The sequence below is a fragment of the Cebus imitator genome, unplaced genomic scaffold (assembly GCF_001604975.1).
Source record: "Cebus imitator isolate Cc_AM_T3 unplaced genomic scaffold, Cebus_imitator-1.0 Scaffold38, whole genome shotgun sequence".
Taxonomy (NCBI): Eukaryota; Metazoa; Chordata; class Mammalia; order Primates; family Cebidae; genus Cebus; species Cebus imitator.
In genome coordinates this window covers 5,247,549-5,265,529 of record NW_016107353.1, presented here as the reverse complement: position 1 = coordinate 5,265,529, position 17,981 = coordinate 5,247,549, and the positions used below count along the sequence as shown (strand labels likewise).

General features: G+C 37.2%; 1 protein-coding gene across 1 annotated transcript in view; it reads right to left on the bottom strand.

Moving 5' to 3' along the window:
- Positions 1 to 17,981, bottom strand: part of CR1 (complement C3b/C4b receptor 1 (Knops blood group)) — a 182,812-nt gene that overhangs the window by 37,785 nt on the left and 127,046 nt on the right. The window contains exon 36 of the mRNA XM_037737442.1: positions 12,980 to 13,065. Coding sequence (XP_037593370.1) covers positions 12,980 to 13,065 — 86 coding nt within the window. The remainder of the gene's footprint in view (positions 1 to 12,979; positions 13,066 to 17,981) is intronic.

The window sequence follows — 17,981 nt, the reverse complement described above, 5'->3', positions numbered from 1 at the left end:
AGAGATTGAAGATCAACTCAATGAAATAAAAAGAGAAGCCAAGATTATAGAAAAAAGAGTGAAAAGAAATAAAGCCTCCAGGAAATATGGGATTATGTGAAAAGACCTAATCTACATTTCATAGGTGTACCTGAATGTGATGGGGAGAATGAATCCAAGCTTGAAAACACTCTGCAGGATATTACCCAGGAGAACTTCCCCAACCTGGCAAGGCAGGCCAACATTCAAGTCCAGGAAATATGGAGACCACCACAAAGATATTCCTTGATAAGAGCAACCCCAAGGCACATAATCGTCTGATTTACCAGGGTTGAAATGAAGGAAAAAACCCTAAGTGCAGCCAGGGAGAAAGGTTGGGTTACCCACAAAGGGAAGCCCATCAGACTCACAGTAGATCTCTTGGGAGAAACCCTACAAGCCAGAAGATAGTGGGGGCCAATATTCAACAACCTTAAAGAAAAGAACTTTCAACCTAGAATTTAATATCCAGCCAAACTAAGCTTCATAAGCGAAGGAGAAATAAAATCCTTTACAAACAAGCAATTGCTGAGAGATTTTGTCACCACCAGGCCTGCCTTACAAGAGCTTCTGAAAGAAGTACTAAACAGGGAAAGGAAAATCCAGTACCAGCCACTCCAAAAATGTGCAAAATGGTATAGACTATCAGTGCAATGAAGAAACTGCATCAACTAACAGGCAAAACAAATAGCTAACATCAAAATGGCAGGATAAAATTCACACATAACAATATTAACCTTAAATGTAAATGGCCTAATGCCCCAATCAAAAGACACAGACTAGCAAATTGCATACAGAGTCAAGACTCAATCTGTGTGCTGTATTCAAAAAACCTATTTCACATGCAAGGACACGCATAGGCTCAAAATAAAGGGATGGAGGAATATTTATCAAGCAAATAGAGAGCAAAAAAAAGGCAGGAGTTGTAATCCTAGTCTCTGATAAAATGGACTTTAAACCAACATAGATCAAAAGAGAAAGAAGGGCATTACATAATGGTAAAAGGATCAATGCAACAAGAAGAACTAACTATCCTAAATATATATGCACCCAATACAGGAGCACCCAGATACATAAAGCAAGTTCTTAATGACCTACAAAGAGACTTAGACTCCCGCACAATAATAGTGGTAGACTTTAACACTCCATTGTCAATATTAGACAGACCAACGAGACAGAAAATTAACAAGATTATCCAGGACGGGAACTCAGATCTGGACCAAGCAAACCTAATAGACATCTAGAGAACTCTCCACCCCAAATCCACAGAATATACATTCTTCTCAGCACCACATCACACTTACTCTAAAATTGACCACATAATTGGAAGTAAATCACTCCTCAGCAAATGCAAGAGATTGGAAATCATAACAAACAATCTCTCAGACCACAATGCAATCAAATTAGAACTCAGAATTAAGAAACTGCACAGCTTCATGGAAACTGAACAACTGGCTCCTGAATGTTGACTGGATAAACAATGAAATGAAGGCAGAAATAAAGATGTTCTTCGAAACCAACAAGAACAAAGACACAATGTACCAGAATCTCTGGGACACATTTAAAGTAATGTCTAGAGGGAAATTGATAGCAATAAATGCCCACATGAAAAAGCAGGAAAGATCTAAAATTGACACCCTATCATCAAAATTGAAAAAGCTAGAGGAGTAAGATCAAAAAAACTCAAAAGCTAGCAGAAGACAAGAAATAACTAAGATCAGAGCAGAACTGAGGAGATAGAGACACAAAAACCATTCAAAAAATCAATAAATCCAGGAGGTGATTTTTTGAAAAGATCAATAAAATAGACAGACTGCTAGCCAGATTGATAAAAAAGAAAAGAGAAGAATCAAATAGATGCAATAAAAACTGATAAAGGGGATATCACCACTGATTCCACAGAAATACAAACTACCATCAGATATTACTACAAATAACTCTATTCTCATAAGCCAGTACACCTGGAAGAAATGGATAAATTCCTGGACACTTGCATCCTCCCAAGCCTAAACCAGGAAGAAGTTGAAACCCTGAATAGACCAATAATAAGTGCTGAAGTTGAGGCAGCAATTAATAGCCTAACAACCAAACAAAGTCCAGGTCCAGAAAGGTTCACAGCTGGATTCTACCAGATGTACAAAGAGGAGCTGGTACCATGCCTTCTAAAACTATTTCAAACAATACAAAAAGAGGGAATCCTTCCCAAATAATTCTATGAGACCAACATCATTCTGACACCAAAACTCAGTAGAGACTCAACCAAAAAAAGAAAACTTCAGGCCAATATCCATGATGAGCAAAGATACAAAAATCTTCGATAAAATACTGGCAAACCAATTGCAACAGCGCATCAAAAAGCTTATCCATCCATCATGATCAAGTAGGCTTCATCCTGGGGATACAAGGCTGGTTCAACATACACAAGTCTGTAAATGTAATCCACCACATAAACAGAACCAAAGACAAAAACCACGTGATTATCTCAATAGATGCAGAGAAGACTTTTGACAAAATTCAACAGCCCTTTATGCTAAAAACTCTCAATAAACTAGGTATTGACGGAATGTATCTCAAAATAATAAAACCTATTTATGACAAACCCACAGCCAATATCATACTGAATGGGCAAAACCTGGAAGAATTCCCTTTGAAATTGGGCACTAGACAAGGATGCCTTCTCTCACCACTCCTATTCAATATGGTATTGGAAGTTCTAGCCAGAGCAATCAGGCAAGACAAAGAAATAAAGGGTAATCAATTAGGAAAGGAGAAAGTCAAATTGTCCCTTTTTGCAGACGACATGATTGTATATTTAGAAGACCCCATCGTTTCAGCCTAGAATCTCGTTGAACTGATAAGCAACTTCAGCAAACTCTCAGAATACAAAATCGATATGCAGAAATCACAAGCATTCCTATACACCAATAACAGACTAACAGAGAGCTAAATCAAGAGGAAATTCCCATTCACAATTGCTACAAAGAGAATAAAATACCTAGGAATACAACTAACAAAGGATGTAAAGGACCTCTTCAAGGAGAACTACAAACCACTACTCAAGGACATAAGAGAGGACACAAACAGATGGAAAAACATTCCATACTCATGGTTAGGAAGAATCAATGTTGTGAAAATGGCCATACTGTCCAAAGTAATTTATAGATTCAACGCTATCCCTATCAGGCTACCAATGACCTTCTTCACAGAACTGGAAAAAACCACCTTAAACTTCATATGGAACCAAAACAGAGCCTGAATAGCCAAGACAATCCTAAGCAAAAAGAACAAAGCTGGAGGCATCACACTACCTGACTTCAAACTATACTACAAGGCTACAGTAATCAAAACAGCATGGTACTGGTACCAAAACAGGGATATAGACCAATAGAACAGAACAGAGGCCTCAGAGGCAATGCCACACATCTACAACCATCTGATCTTTGACAGACCTGACAAAAACAAGCATGAAGAAAGGATTCTCTGTTTAATAAATAGTGTTGGGAAAACTGGCTAACCATGTGCAGAAAGCAGAAACTGGACCCCTTCCTCACACCTTGCACTAGAATTAACCCCAACTGGATTAAAGACTTAAACATGAGACCTAAAAATCCTAGAAGAAAACCTAGCAAAACCATTCAGAACATAGGCACAGGCACAGACTTCATGACTAAAACACCAAAAGCATTGGCAACAAAAGCCCAAATGGGCAAATGGGATCTGATTAAATTCCAGAGCTTCTGTACAGGAAAAGAAACAATCGTTTGAGTGAACCAGCAACCAACAGAATGGGAAAAATTTTTTGCAATCTACCCATCTGACAAAGGGCTTAATATTCAGAATCTACAAAGAACTAAAACAGATTTACAAGAAAAAAAACAAACCCATTCAAAAGTGGGCAAAGAATATGAGCAGACAATTTTCAAAGAAGACATATATGAGGCCAACAAACATATGAAAAAAATGCCCATCATAACTGGTCATTAGAGAAATGCAAATCAAAACCACATTGAGATACCATCTCATGCCATTTGGAATGGTGATCATTAATAAATCTGGAGACAACACATGCTGGAGAGGATGTGAAGAAATAGGAACACTTTGACACGTTGGTGGGAGTGTAAATTAGTTTAGCCCTTGTGGAAGACAGTGTGGCAATTTCTCAAGAATCTAGAAATAGAAATTCCATTTGACCCAGCAATCCCATTACTGGGCATATACCCAAATGATTATAAATCGCCCTATTATAAAGACACATGCACACGTATGTTCACTGTGGCACTGTTTACAATAGCAAAGACCTAGAACCAACCCAAATGCTCATCGATGATAGACTGGACAGGAAAATGTGGCACATATACACCATGGAATACTATGCAGCCATAAAAAACGATGAGTTTGTGTCCTTTGTAGGGTCATGGATGAATCTAGAAACCATCATTCTCAGCAAACTGACACAAGAACAGAAAATCAAATATGGAATGTTCTCACTCATAGGCGGGTGTCGAACAGTGAGAACAAGTGGACACAGGGAGGGGAGCGTCACACACAGAGGTATGTTAGCGGTGGGGCTAGGGGAGGGACAGTGGGGTTGGGGAGGCTGGGGAGAAAGAACATGGGGAGAAATGCCTGATGTGGGTGATGAGGGGATGGAGCCAGCAAACCACCTTGCCATGTATGTAGCTATGCAACAATCCTGCATGATCTACACATGTACTCCATAACCTAAGGTACAATTAAAAAAGAAAGTTATACAGGCCTGTCACAGTGGTTCATGCCTGTAATCCCAGCACTTTGGGTGACCGAGGTGGGCAGATCACCTGAGGTCAGGCGTTTGAGACCAGCCTGGCCAACATGGCAAAACCCCCTCTTTACTAAAAATTCAAAAATTAGCCTGACATGTTGGTGCAGGCCTATAATCCCAGTTACTCAGGTGGCTGAGGTGGGAGGATTGCTTGAATCTGGGAGGTGGAGGTTGCAGGAAGAAAGACTGAATAAAGCAACAAAACCTTACTATATAATGTTTATAAAATACAAGCTTTAAATGTAAGACAAAGAAGGGCTGAAAGTAAAAGATTTAAAACATACATAATATAAAAACAAGAAAGAAAGCTGATATAGCTATATTATGTACAAAGTAGATTTTAAGGCAAGAATTATTATGAGAAGTAGAGAGAGAATTTCATTATGAAAAATAGTCAATTCAGCAGAAAGATAGAATAAACTAAAAATTTCATGCATTTAATAACATGTTTAAAATTCATGATGTAAAAATTGCTAGATCAAAGATGAAGACAGACAAATTCATAGCTATAGTTGGAAATTGTAATGGGTTGAATAACCACTGTCGTCCTTAAAAAATATCTGTCTCCTACCCTCTGAAACCTGTGAACGTGACCCAATTTGGAGAGTCTTTGTAGATACAATCAAGTTAATGATCTTGAGTTGAGACCCTCCTGGATTGCCAGGGTGGCCCCTAAATCCGTGTCCAGTGTCTTTACAGGAGACAGAAGAGCAAAGGAAACACACAGAGGAGAAGGCAATGAGAAGATGGAGGCAGAGAAGGAAATGATGCATCTACAAGCCAGGGAACATCACAGATGGCCAGCAGCCACTGGAAGGAAGCCCGGAGAGAGGCACAGAACAGCTTCCAGATGGAACCAATCCTGTCGACATCTTAACTGTGGGTTTCTGGCTTCCAAACTTTTTTCTTGTTTGAAGCCACCAAGTTTGTGATCATTTGTTACAGTAGCCCTGAGAAACTAATACAGATATTTTACACATGCCTCTCGATAACCAATAACCTAACTGATAACCAAGAGAACAAGTGGAGGGGGGTGAAAAAGACTGTTCTAAATCACATTTTCCTAAATGACATTTCTAGAGAGTGAAACAAAATAACTGTACAGTCTTTTCAAGTGCATACATAACATTTTACCAAAATCATCTATTTTCTAGACCATAAACCATGTTTCAAATGATTAAATTAATAAAAGAATGACTAGAAAATATCTAAATATTTAGAAATTAAGCAATGTCCTTCTAAATAGCATATGGGTCAAAGAAGACATTAAAAGAGAAATTAAAAAACTTTTATGTGCAGTGATAATAAAAATATAAGGATTGTGGAAAGTAAATAAAACAGTTATAGAGAAAAATTTATAGGTCGAATGTATATCTTATAAAAATAAAGGTTGAAAACAGATTATCTAATCAATATCAAGAATTTAGGAGTGGAGGAACAAACAAAGCTTAAAGAAAGTAGATGAAAGATAATAAAGCAGAAATTAATAAAAAAGAAAATAGTCATACATTAAAGAACAAAACGAGAAAGTTAAAAGTCATTTATTTGAAAAGCTTAGTAAAATTGATAAAGCCCCAGTAAAATGAATCAAGGAAAAAGAAGCAAAAAGATATTACCAATATAAGAAATTAATTAACTTGGGGTTATCACTACAGAACTTACAGACATCCAAAGGTAATATGAGGCTATAATAAACAGCATTATGTTGATAACATAGAAAATTTAAATAAAATGAGTAAATTCCTTGGAAAATATAACTTATCCAAACTAATTCAATAAGATATAAAATAATAAATAGTTTTATAGCTGTTAAAGAAACGAAATCAGTAATTTAAAACCGAATTATAACAACAACAACAAAACCCCTCAGGTGCAGATTGCTTCCTTGCTGAATTTTTCCAAACATAAAAGGAAAAATAATATTAATGTTACACAAATTATTCCAGAGATTAGAAAAACATAAATAATTTTTAACACATTTTACAAGGCCAGCATAATCTTGATGCCCAAACCTAATAAGGACAATTAAAAGAAAAGCAAATTATAACCCAAGATCTCTTGAGAACATAAATGCAAATTTTCTAAGAAAAATACTAGGAAATTGAATCAAGCAATATTTTCAAGAGATAATACAATGATCAAAGTGAGGTTTACCTTGACTGATTTTAAATATTAAATCAATATTACAGTGTTGCATTAAAAATATGAGCAATCCTGCACACACACATACACATACACACACACGAACACACCTCACACATACGATAATCATCTGCAACACATCACAAGCAACATAGGTTGATTTTAGGAATTCAGAGTGTGTTTGCCTTTTAAAGATCAATCAATGTAATATATTACATTAACAGAGTGAAAAAGAAACATGATAATCTCAATACATGCAGAGTGACAAATTAGAATGAACATTTATGATAAATCTTTTAGCAATTAGAAATAAAGGGGAGTTTCCTTAATCTAATAAAGGACATCATACAAAAACTATAGCATACATCAGGATTTATGATGTCTATTAAAAGCCTTGTATCATCTCTTTTCTCCAATATTGTGCTGAAGGTTCTAGCCGATGCAATAAAGCAAGAGAAATAAACAAAATACATAAGAAAGAAAAAGATTTAAAAACTTTGCCAGATTCATAGATGACATAATTATACAGCAAATTCAAAAGAATATACAGATAAACTATTCAATTTATAAGTAAATTTAACAAAACTGCTAGAGCTAGGATGAAACCGGTGCATGTCTAAGAAGTAAATAATTAGAGAACGAAATTTTAAAAATAATGCATGGGAATAAAGATAATGAAAGATGTACATGACTTCTATAATATAAATTAACAAACATTATTAAAAGAAATTAAAGACTTCAAAAATGGGAGGATAAATCATGTTCATAAATTTAAACTTCAAAACTGTAAATTTGTTAATGGCCACAAATTGATCTACTGAGTCAACAGAAACTCAATACAAATTCAAGGATTCTTTTTGTGGAAATTGACAACTGATTCTAAATTTTATATGGTAATGCAAAGGGCCAAGAATCACCAAGTAAATCATAGTTAAAAGATATTTGCCGACCAGGTGTGGTGGCTCATGTGTGTAATACCTGCACTTTGGGAGGCTGAGGCGGGCAGATCATGAGGTCAGGAGCTCGAGACCAGCCTGGCCAACATGGTAAAACCCTGTCTCTACTGAAAACACAAAAATTAGACAGGTGTGGTGGCATGCACCTATAGTCCCAGCTACTCAGGAAGCTGAGGTAGGAGACTTACTTGAACCCAGAAGGTGGCGGTTGCAATGAGCTGAGATTGGCCACTGCACTCCAGCCTTGGTGACAGAGCAAGACTCCATCTCAAAAAGAAACAAACAAAAAAAAAGCCGGGTGCAGTGGCTCACCCCTGTAATCCCAGCACTTTGAGAGGCCGAGGCAGGTGGATCATGAGGTCAGGAGTTCAAAACCAGCCTGGCCAACATGGTGAAACCCTGTCTCCACTAAAGATACAAAAATTAGCTGGGCCCAGTGGTGGGTGCCTGTAATCCCAGCTACTTTGGAGGCTGAGGCAGGAGAATTGCTTGCATCCAGGAGGCGGAGGTTGCAGAGAGCCAAGATCGCACCACTGCACTCCAGCCTGGGTGACAGAGCAAGCCTCCATTAAAAAAAAAAAAAAAATATATATATATATATATATATATATGCCACTAGATATAAAATCTTAATGTAATGCTATAGTAATTAACATCTTAATGTAATGCTATAGTTTATTTGCCATTATAATATGGAAAACAACAATAACAACTAATGTATGGCAAATAAACCAATGGAATAGAGCCTCTCTGGAATGAGATCAACATATAAGGTCACCTGACTTATGAGCATGGTGCTATTGCATTGCAGTATGCAAGGAATAGTCTTTTTAATAAAAGTTATTAGATCAATTGCCTATCCATAAGAAATAGTCCACTCTGTCACCTGGGCTGCAGTGCAGTGGCACCATCATAACTCACTGCAGCCTTGAACCCCTGTGCTCAAGGGATCCTCCGACCTCATCCTCCCAAGTTGCTGGGACTACAGGCATGTGCCACTGAGTCCAGCTAATTTTATTTTTGTAGAGACAGGGTCTCGCTTTGTTGCCCAGGCTGGTCTCGAACTCTTTGCTTCAAGCAGTCCTCCTGCCTTGGCCTCCCAAAGTGCTGGGATTATAGACGTGAGCCACCTCTTCTGGCTCAATTGCTTAAGTAGAATAAAAAAAGCAGTAACTGAAAAAAAAAAATCCATAAATTGAATACTATTAAAATGCAGAACTTCCTCAACAAAAGACGTCGTTAAGAAGGGAAAAGAAAAACCATAGTCTGAAAGAAAATATTTGTGTTATATTTATTAGAAAATATGAGGATATTTAAAGAACTTCTACAAAACAATAAAACAATAGACAAACTAGTAAATAATAGGCAAAAGTTTAGAATAGGCACTTCACAAACATATGAAAAGGTACTCAAGATAATCAATGAAATCCAATATAATAATAAAAAAGACCTAACAATCCTTCACGCAGCAACAAAACTGACTCTTCCAAATGTAACACTGAGCAGAAGCTGGACACAAGAGTACCTATTTTTTGATTCCTTTAATATAAAATTTAGGAAGCAGCAAAACTATTAGTGTTATAAATCAGAATAATGGTTATTTTGGGGAGATAAGTGGGAAAGGGCATCGGGAAGGCTTCTGGGTTGTTGATGTTCTATATCTTAATCTGAGTGCCATGTACATGGATGCATTTACTTTGTAAAAATTCACTGAACTGCCTAATTCAGATTTGTGCACTTTACTATATATATGTTATACTTAAGTGAAAAATATACATAGTATAGGAAAAATTGTTGGAAAAAAAAAAGACCTCCCAACAAAGTAAACTCCAGGCCGTAGGGTGTTTCTGGTGAATTCTTTCAAACATTTAAAGAAGAAATAATACCAATCTTACATAAACCCTTCCAAGGAAACAAATACATGAAACACTACCAGCTGGCTTTATAAGACTGTCATAAGTTTGATACCTTATGACAGTCTTATAAAGCCAGCTGGTAGTATTTCATAATGTCCTTGAAATCTTATAAGGACATTACGAGAAAGAAAATTACAGTCTAATCTCTAAAATAGGAATGGGATGATGAAAGTGTTCTGTAATTAATTAGTGGTCCTGGTTGCCTAATGTTTTAGTCTATTTGGGCTGCTATAACAAAATACTATAAACTGGTTTTATAGTATTGTACACAACAGAAATTTATTTCTCATAGTTGTGGAGGCTGGAGAGTTCACAACCAATGCTCTGGCAGATTCGGCATTTCCTCCCTGGTGGGAGGGGCAAAGGAGCTCTTCTGGGCCTCTTTTATTAGGACACTAATCCCATCTGTGAGGGCTCTGCTCTCATGACCTAATCACCTTCCAAAGGCCTCGCTTCCTCATGTCATAACCTTATGGGTAAGGATTTCAACATATGGGTTTGGGGTAGACTCAAAGATTCAGACCACAACACATAAATGTGTGAATATACTAAACACCACTGAATTGTGTAATTTAAAAACAGCAACTTTTATGATACATGAATTGTACTTTAATAGAAACATCCAAAATGTATTATAAAAGCATATTCGCCATATATAAAAGTGATTAAATATTATGACCAAGTTGATTTATTTTAAGAATGTAAACTTAAAATTCAAAATCATTTGCCTTTCAAAAATGTACTCAAAACAATTTGTTACATTAACAGGAAAAAAAGAAACAGATATGGTTACATCGATATACGTAACTAAAGTGTTTGATAAACTTCAACATGATTCAAAGACCAAAAATTTTTAATAATGAAGAATATATGAGAATGTCCTTAATTTAAAAATGGTTATCTACAAAAAGCCTACAGTAAACACCAGATTAATGGTGAAATGTTTTGATCTTTCTCTTTGAGATGTGGAACAAATCAAGGATGGCATCTATTGCTACCAAAGTTCAATGTTATACTGGTGGTCCTAGCCAGTGTGGTAAAGAAAGGAAAAGGAAGGGAGGAAGGGAGGGAGGGAGGCAGAAAGGAAGGAGGGAAGGAAACAAAGAGAAGACCAAGAGTTAAATAAAATTATAATTATCTGGTGGTTTGGTAAATTGTCAACCAGGCTAATCTGGAATTAAGTTTTCTCTGTATGGTTCTGGACTGGGGTTACAGCATGAGAAATTAGCCTGATATTTGACAGGCAGAAGTTAAACAACAGCCATTCCACTTTGAAAGTCATCCTTGGATAGAGTTGGTGAGGCACAGTGCAGGAGTGGAGGCTTCAGAGGATAGACCTTTTACCTGAGGCTTGAGAAATAGATTCACATGGGAAGTTTCAGCATCCTCTGTGACAGCTCATTCTCTGTAGGCTGGGAATGATAGTGGGAACTGTTGCCATTGAACTGGGTTCTCCGAATTCACTTGGGGATCGAAGGACCTCAGGGTGGCAGAGCCCAAGTGGTAGCACTTAATTGTCACAGACAATGGGGGTTCTCATAATGGGTATTAGAGTTGAAACAGCAATCAGAATGATTTGACTGAAGAGAACTTTGTTACTGGCTAATTCATCATGGAGTCTCTAAAACCGAAGTAGATGGATAGCCGACTAAAATGTTATTTGATTTGTATGAGTAGAAGAGATTTAGGTCAAGTGAGTAGAATTCTGACTTGAATCATTGCAAAAGACGTTCATTGTACATCAACAATTCCTAGACTTGAACAGTTTATAGACTCAGAGCAGCATGAATGGATGGGAGACTGGATCCTTTTGAGGAAGCACCATGCTACACAGTCAAAAACATGTATTATAAATCTTCCCCTAGCCTTCTCCAAGAAGACTTAAGCCATTTACCAGCATTTGGATATAGAGAGTTTACAGAACTAGAAACAGAGAATATAGGTATAGGTACAGGTATAAGTATAGGTATAGGTGTATTATTTTGTTTGTTTTCTCTATTTTACTAATAACTTTTTTTCATATTTCCAAGAAAATTCTTATTCCAATTCCATGTTATCTTATTACACATTTCAAATAAGAAGGAAGTTTCCCAATTTGTTTTACAAAATAGCAAAACTACTTCTTAAACTGGATAAACAGCAATAAATATGTGACCAGTGTCATTCATAAACTTAGATTCTGAAGGTCATAAACTTTATAGTAAAAGTAACAACATTTTTAAATACCAAGAAGAAAAGAAGTCTCCAAGTTATGCAGCGAGAACAGTAAGGTGTTATACACTGTACTTCTCTCAGCCTCAGACTGGCCCTCCACTACCTAGCTGTACTACTTTTTAATAAAATGAGATCTTGCTATACATGCCGTTCATCTGATTCTTTTTCCGCATAAAACACATTTCTTTCTAGTCCTTAAGTTCTTCTTTATGCATTTTTATGGCTGAATAAGATGCCGGTGTATGGATATACTTTTTTTTTTTATTCTGCAAAGTTATTTTATGTTTCTTAGGGAATTCTTTATGGTGGTCATTTTGAACACATCTTTCTTTCTAGTAGATCATTTCCAAACCATAATTTAAAACATTTAGGTTACTCTAACATTTTAACTAATATAAATAATGCCACAATGAAAAGTTTACACCAAACTGCTTTAAGAAGTTTGTGTTTATTTCCTAAGTATCAATTCTAAGAAGTAGGTTAAAATATATGCCCACTTCTGAGGTTTATGGTGTATGGTGCCTTTCAAGAGGATCTGTTGATTTTGTGGTATATGGAAGTCCAGGTTTTTCCACAGCTTCACTAATCTTGAAGAGTATCAATTTTAAAAATCTTTACTGATTTGCCAAACAGGATGATTATTATACTGGAGGTGGTAGAACCAACATAATTTCAAATTTATGAACTAAAATTAAGTTTGAAGGCTTTTATGTACTTATGCCCTCAGAATTAGAAAAGACACATCCCAGGATAAGAAAGAACTTAAGGAAAGAGTTGCCAGGAATCCCAGAGGAATATTCGAGAACCTTCCAGCTGTCTTCAGCCATGTGAAGGACAAATTGCACAGAAAGAATTCGGTTAAGATTTTTATTATTCCAGAGAAAAATTAGAATGTATCGGTAAAAGAAATAGGAAGGGATATTTCAACTTACTGTCACAAACAGGTGTTTTATTATCCCAAATGACAGTATTGCCTGAGACGATGCATGTGGCAGACGAGGAACCAATGAGTCGGTATCTAGAGGCAAAGAATGAGGAATGTTAGTTCTGAAGAGGTCAGGTCAACTTCCCCCTTAAATCACTACTTCCAGAGATTGCACTCTTATAGAATTCAGAGGAACATTCTCCACTTGTCAAAGAACTGTCTATCACCTTCCCAAATTTCACATTCTTCTCGGGACTTTTTGATTTTTTTTTGCATGCCTTCTCAGTTGGATGAGCTGTCTTTTCTTTATTATGACACATTTTTATATAAATCAAAGATGAATTACAGTTTTTCCTATAAGTTTCATTTTTTAAAAAAAAGATCACACTAGCTTCTTGAGTGCAGGGAAGCTGTCATATATATACTGATGTATGTGTGCATGTTGTCCTGTTGTATGTCTTTCTGTGCTTTGCAAGTATTAATGTATGGATGCATAGATGGGCTTTTATCAGTAAGATTCATCAAAGTAGGCATTTCACAGTGCCTCAGGCTTATAATCCCAGCACTTTGAGAGGCTGAGGCAGGAGGATTGCTTGAGCTCAGTAGTTCAAAGCCAGCCTGGGCAACATAGTGAGACCTTGTCTCTACAAAAAATATATTTAAAAAGCCAGGCATGATGGCACATTCCTGTAGTCCTAGCTACACAGGAGGCCAAGGCAGGAAGATCACTTGAGCCTGGGAGGCTGAGGCTACAGTGAGCATTGATCATGGCACTGCACGCCAGCCTGGGCAACAAAGCAAGACCTTGTGTCAAAAAAAAAAGAAAAAAGAGACAGGCAGAAAGAAAGAAAGAGGAAGGAAGGAAGGAAGGAGAAAGAAAGAAAGAAAGAAAGAAAAGAAAAAAAGAAAGAAAGAAAGAAAGAGAAAAAGAAAGAAGAAAGAAAAGAAAGAAAGAAAAAGAAAGAAAGAAAGAGAGAGAGAGAGACAAAGAAAGGAAAGAAGGAAAGAAAGAGAAGGAAGAAAATGATTCATAACTAGAACCAAAGGAAATCTAAGCTGACCAAAAAGAATTGAACACTTATTTTATACTTGAAATGTTAAAGTCAGCAATTCTCAATTAGTATGTCTCAAACTGTTCAGTGTGCCATGCATTTGGAAGAATTCATGACATTTGCTTTACTTCACCTGAGACTCTCTGTTGTGATAGATGGTTGGGTCTAACTGGCCATAGTGAGGGTTGGATCAAACTTGGTAGTACTACCCATGAAGGAAGGAAGCAATGTCAAATAACAGTCATGGTTATAGGTAGAGCTGAGAACTTTGCTTTATGAATATATAGGAAAACGTGGCAGCATAAAGCTTTATTCAAGCAACAAAACAGTGCCAAATGGAGATCAAGTGAATGGCAAGAGAACAGTGAGTGTTTTTGAAGACACTTGATACACTGTTAACATTATAGTAGTGATTATGTTGTAATTATTAATGACTTCAGTATCATTTTGACTTTTTTGTTATTATTTTTGAGATGGAGTTTCACTCTTGTCACCCAGGCTGGACTGCAATGGCACGATCTCAGCTTATTGCAACTTCCACCTCCCAGGTTCAAGCGATTCTCCTGCCTCAGCCTCCCAAGTAGCTGGGATTACAGGCACATGCCACTATGCCTGGTTAATTTTTGTATTTTTAGTAAAGAGAGGGTTTCACCATGTTGACCAGGCTGGTCTTGAACTCCTGACCTCAGGTGATCTGCCTGTCTCCCCCTCCCAAAGTACTGGGATTACAGGCATGAGCCACCACGCTGGCCTCCTTTTGCTTTCTAATGCCTTCTAGTATAACACCAAAATGAAGGCATTCTCAGTTGCACTGCTAACAGACATACACACAAGCAGGAAGGATGTGAACAAATGAAGTGAAGAAGGGCTGCAATCCTATGTGTGTACCCCTTCTGCCTGTTTGTCTTAGGAACAAGGGATCCTGGAGCCTCCTCTGGCTTTTGATCTCACTGAGGTTATTTCTTAAAGTGTTCTTTTTGTTTTTTTATTCCGGGGGTTTGGGACAGGAATGATGAAGCAGGTTCAAACTGAAGTTGGCATCTTTTCCTCCATACTATTGTTCAGTGTTGCAGTACTGAACATATTAAATATGANTGGGACAGGAATGATGAAGCAGGTTCAAACTGAAGTTGGCATCTTTTCCTCCATACTATTGTTCAGTGTTGCAGTACTGAACATATTAAATATGAGTCAAAAGATAACTTTATGTTCACTGATCAAGGGGAACAGATAAAAGAATATTTTAATTTATTGAACTTATCTCCCAAAGTAGATTACAAAATTGAACAAATAATGGTTTGAACTTTTCTCATTCAGAATGTTTATGAGGAAGTAAGGCAGAGAGAGAAAACCCATGATACTTATTTTAAAGGGAGCCAGGGACTTTCATAATCATTTGAACCTATTGAAGCCTGTACATCCTACCCTATCTTTTTCAATTTCCTGGGGAAGAGAGAGTTCTGGGTTCATAAAGTTAAGCCATCGTTCAGGAGAAGCCATGATCACTTCATCACCAGAAACCACATATGGCATATGGATAACTATGTCTAGACTTTTGGGAGTCTTCTCCCCAGGGCCCAGTGTGGGACAGTGAAGCCTGGGATATGAGTCTCATTTCCATTTTCTGTCTTAATTTATATGCCTTGAACCAGGTGGATGGGTTAGGAAAAATAAAATAAAAATCAAATCCTGTGAATTATTTAGGTTAGTGCATTTTCAACCTTAAATCATGAGATTCAGAAAATATATTTAAGGATAGAGTTTATCTGAGCATAAAGCTAAGGGTAGCAACCTGGAAGACACCAACTCCAAATGAATGAGGTCAGCACTCCATAGTGGAGAACGTAAGGTCTCACTTACATGGGCAGAGACAGAGAAATTTTTAGCAGGATTACATTTTCCATATGAGACCATGCATAATCACAGCACTTTGATTGGTTATAGAGCGCTACATTCCAAGGAAGATTACTTTATTACTCTCTGAAAAGGCGTAGTGATCTGAGGGGTCTTATCTCTTGTACCATTTGGTTTTAACCATTTACAGGAAAAAAAGGCAGAAGTTACAGCTGCCTGCTGCATGACTCAGGCTGCATAGCCACAGTCCTCTCATGGCTCAGAATCACTGAAATTTCCCCAGCTGTAAGTCTGAATTATTTAATTTCACAATATACAATTCTTTGGTAGAAAACCCATCCCCTTGGAAATTTAGTAGGAACTTAAAAAAAAAAAACAACCCTTTTTATTTTGAGATAATCAGGTTTGCATGCAGTTGCAGGGAAGAGTACAGAGATCCCAGGTACACTTTACTCAATTGTCCCCTATACTAACATTTTGCAAAACAACAGTACAACATCAAAATCAAGATATTGAGACAGATGTGATCCACCAATTTTGCTCAGATTTCCGGTTTTACCTGTACTTATTTGAGTGCATGTCTGTTTATGCACATATTAATGTGTCTTTACATTTACGCAGTTTAAAAAGGAAATAGACTTTGTGTTTTAGCACAGTTTTTGGTTCACAGCAATAATGAACAGAAGATACAGAGATTTCCTACATACTACCTGTGCCTACATGGATAGCCTCCCTTATTATATACATCCTTCACCAGGGTGGTACATGTTTTGCAACTGATGAACCTACACTGACACATCATGGTCACCCTAAGTGTATAGGCTATATTAGGGTTCACTCTTGGTATTGTACATCATAAGACTTTGGATACATTTATTATGACATGTACCTGCTGTTATGGCATCATACAGAGTAGTTTCACTACCGTGAAAATCCTCTGTGTTCTGCCTATTCATCCCCTCTTCTTCCCTAACTCCTGACAACCACTGATCTTTTTACTCTTTCCATAGTTTTGCCTTTTCCAGAATGGCATATAGTTGGAATCATGTTATGTCGCATTTTCAGACTGGCGTCTTTCACTTAGTAATAGTGAAAGAAGGTTCATTATTTAAGGTTCCTCTATGTCTTTTCATGGCTTGGTAGCTCATTTCTTTCTTTCTTTCTTTTTTTTTTTTTTTTTAAGATGGGGTTTCACCATGATGGCCAGGCTGGTCTTGAACTCCTGACCTCAGGTGATCCAGCCACCTCTGCCTCCCAAAGTGCTAGGATTACAGGTGTGAGCCACCACGCCCGGCCTCAGTAGCTCATTTCTTTTTGGTATTGAATAATATTCTATTGTATGAATGTACCACAGTTTATCCATTCTCTTGCTAAAGGACATCTTGATTGCTTCCAAGTTTTGGGAATTATGGATAAAGCTGTTATAAACATCTGTGTGCAGATTTTTTTGTGTGTGTGAACATGAGATTTCAATTCTTTGGAAAAATACCAAGGAGAATAATGGCTAGATAATAAGGTAGAGTATGTTTAGCTTTATTAAAAAAAAAAGCCAACCGTCTTTCAAAGTTATGGTACCATTTTGCATTCCTACCAGCAATGAATGAGAATTGTGTCCCCCTCACCCCTGAAATATATATATGTCTTAATCCCTAGTTCCTGTTAGTGTGGCCTTATTTGGAAATATGCTCTTTGCAGAGGCAATCAAGTTCAGATGAGGTCGTTAGTGTGGTCCCTAATCCAATATGACTGGTGTCCTTATTGAAAGAGAGAACTTCGGACAGACATGCACAAACAGGAGAACAGCATGTGCAGACAGACCCAGAGGGAAGACGGCCATGTGAGGACAGAGACAGAAATTGGAGTTCTGCTACCACACGCCAAGGAACGCCTGGGGCTCCTGAAGATGAAAAAGCAAAGAGGGATCCATCTCTAGAGGTTTTGGAGGGAGCATGGCTCTGCCAACACCTTGATTTTGGACTTCCGGCCTCTAGAACAGAACTTCAAAAACTTCATTTGTATTAAGCTGCCGGTTTTGGAGTACTCGGTCACAGCAGTCCTAGCAAACTACTTGTGCTATGACCATTAAGATTTCTCGGCTGGGCG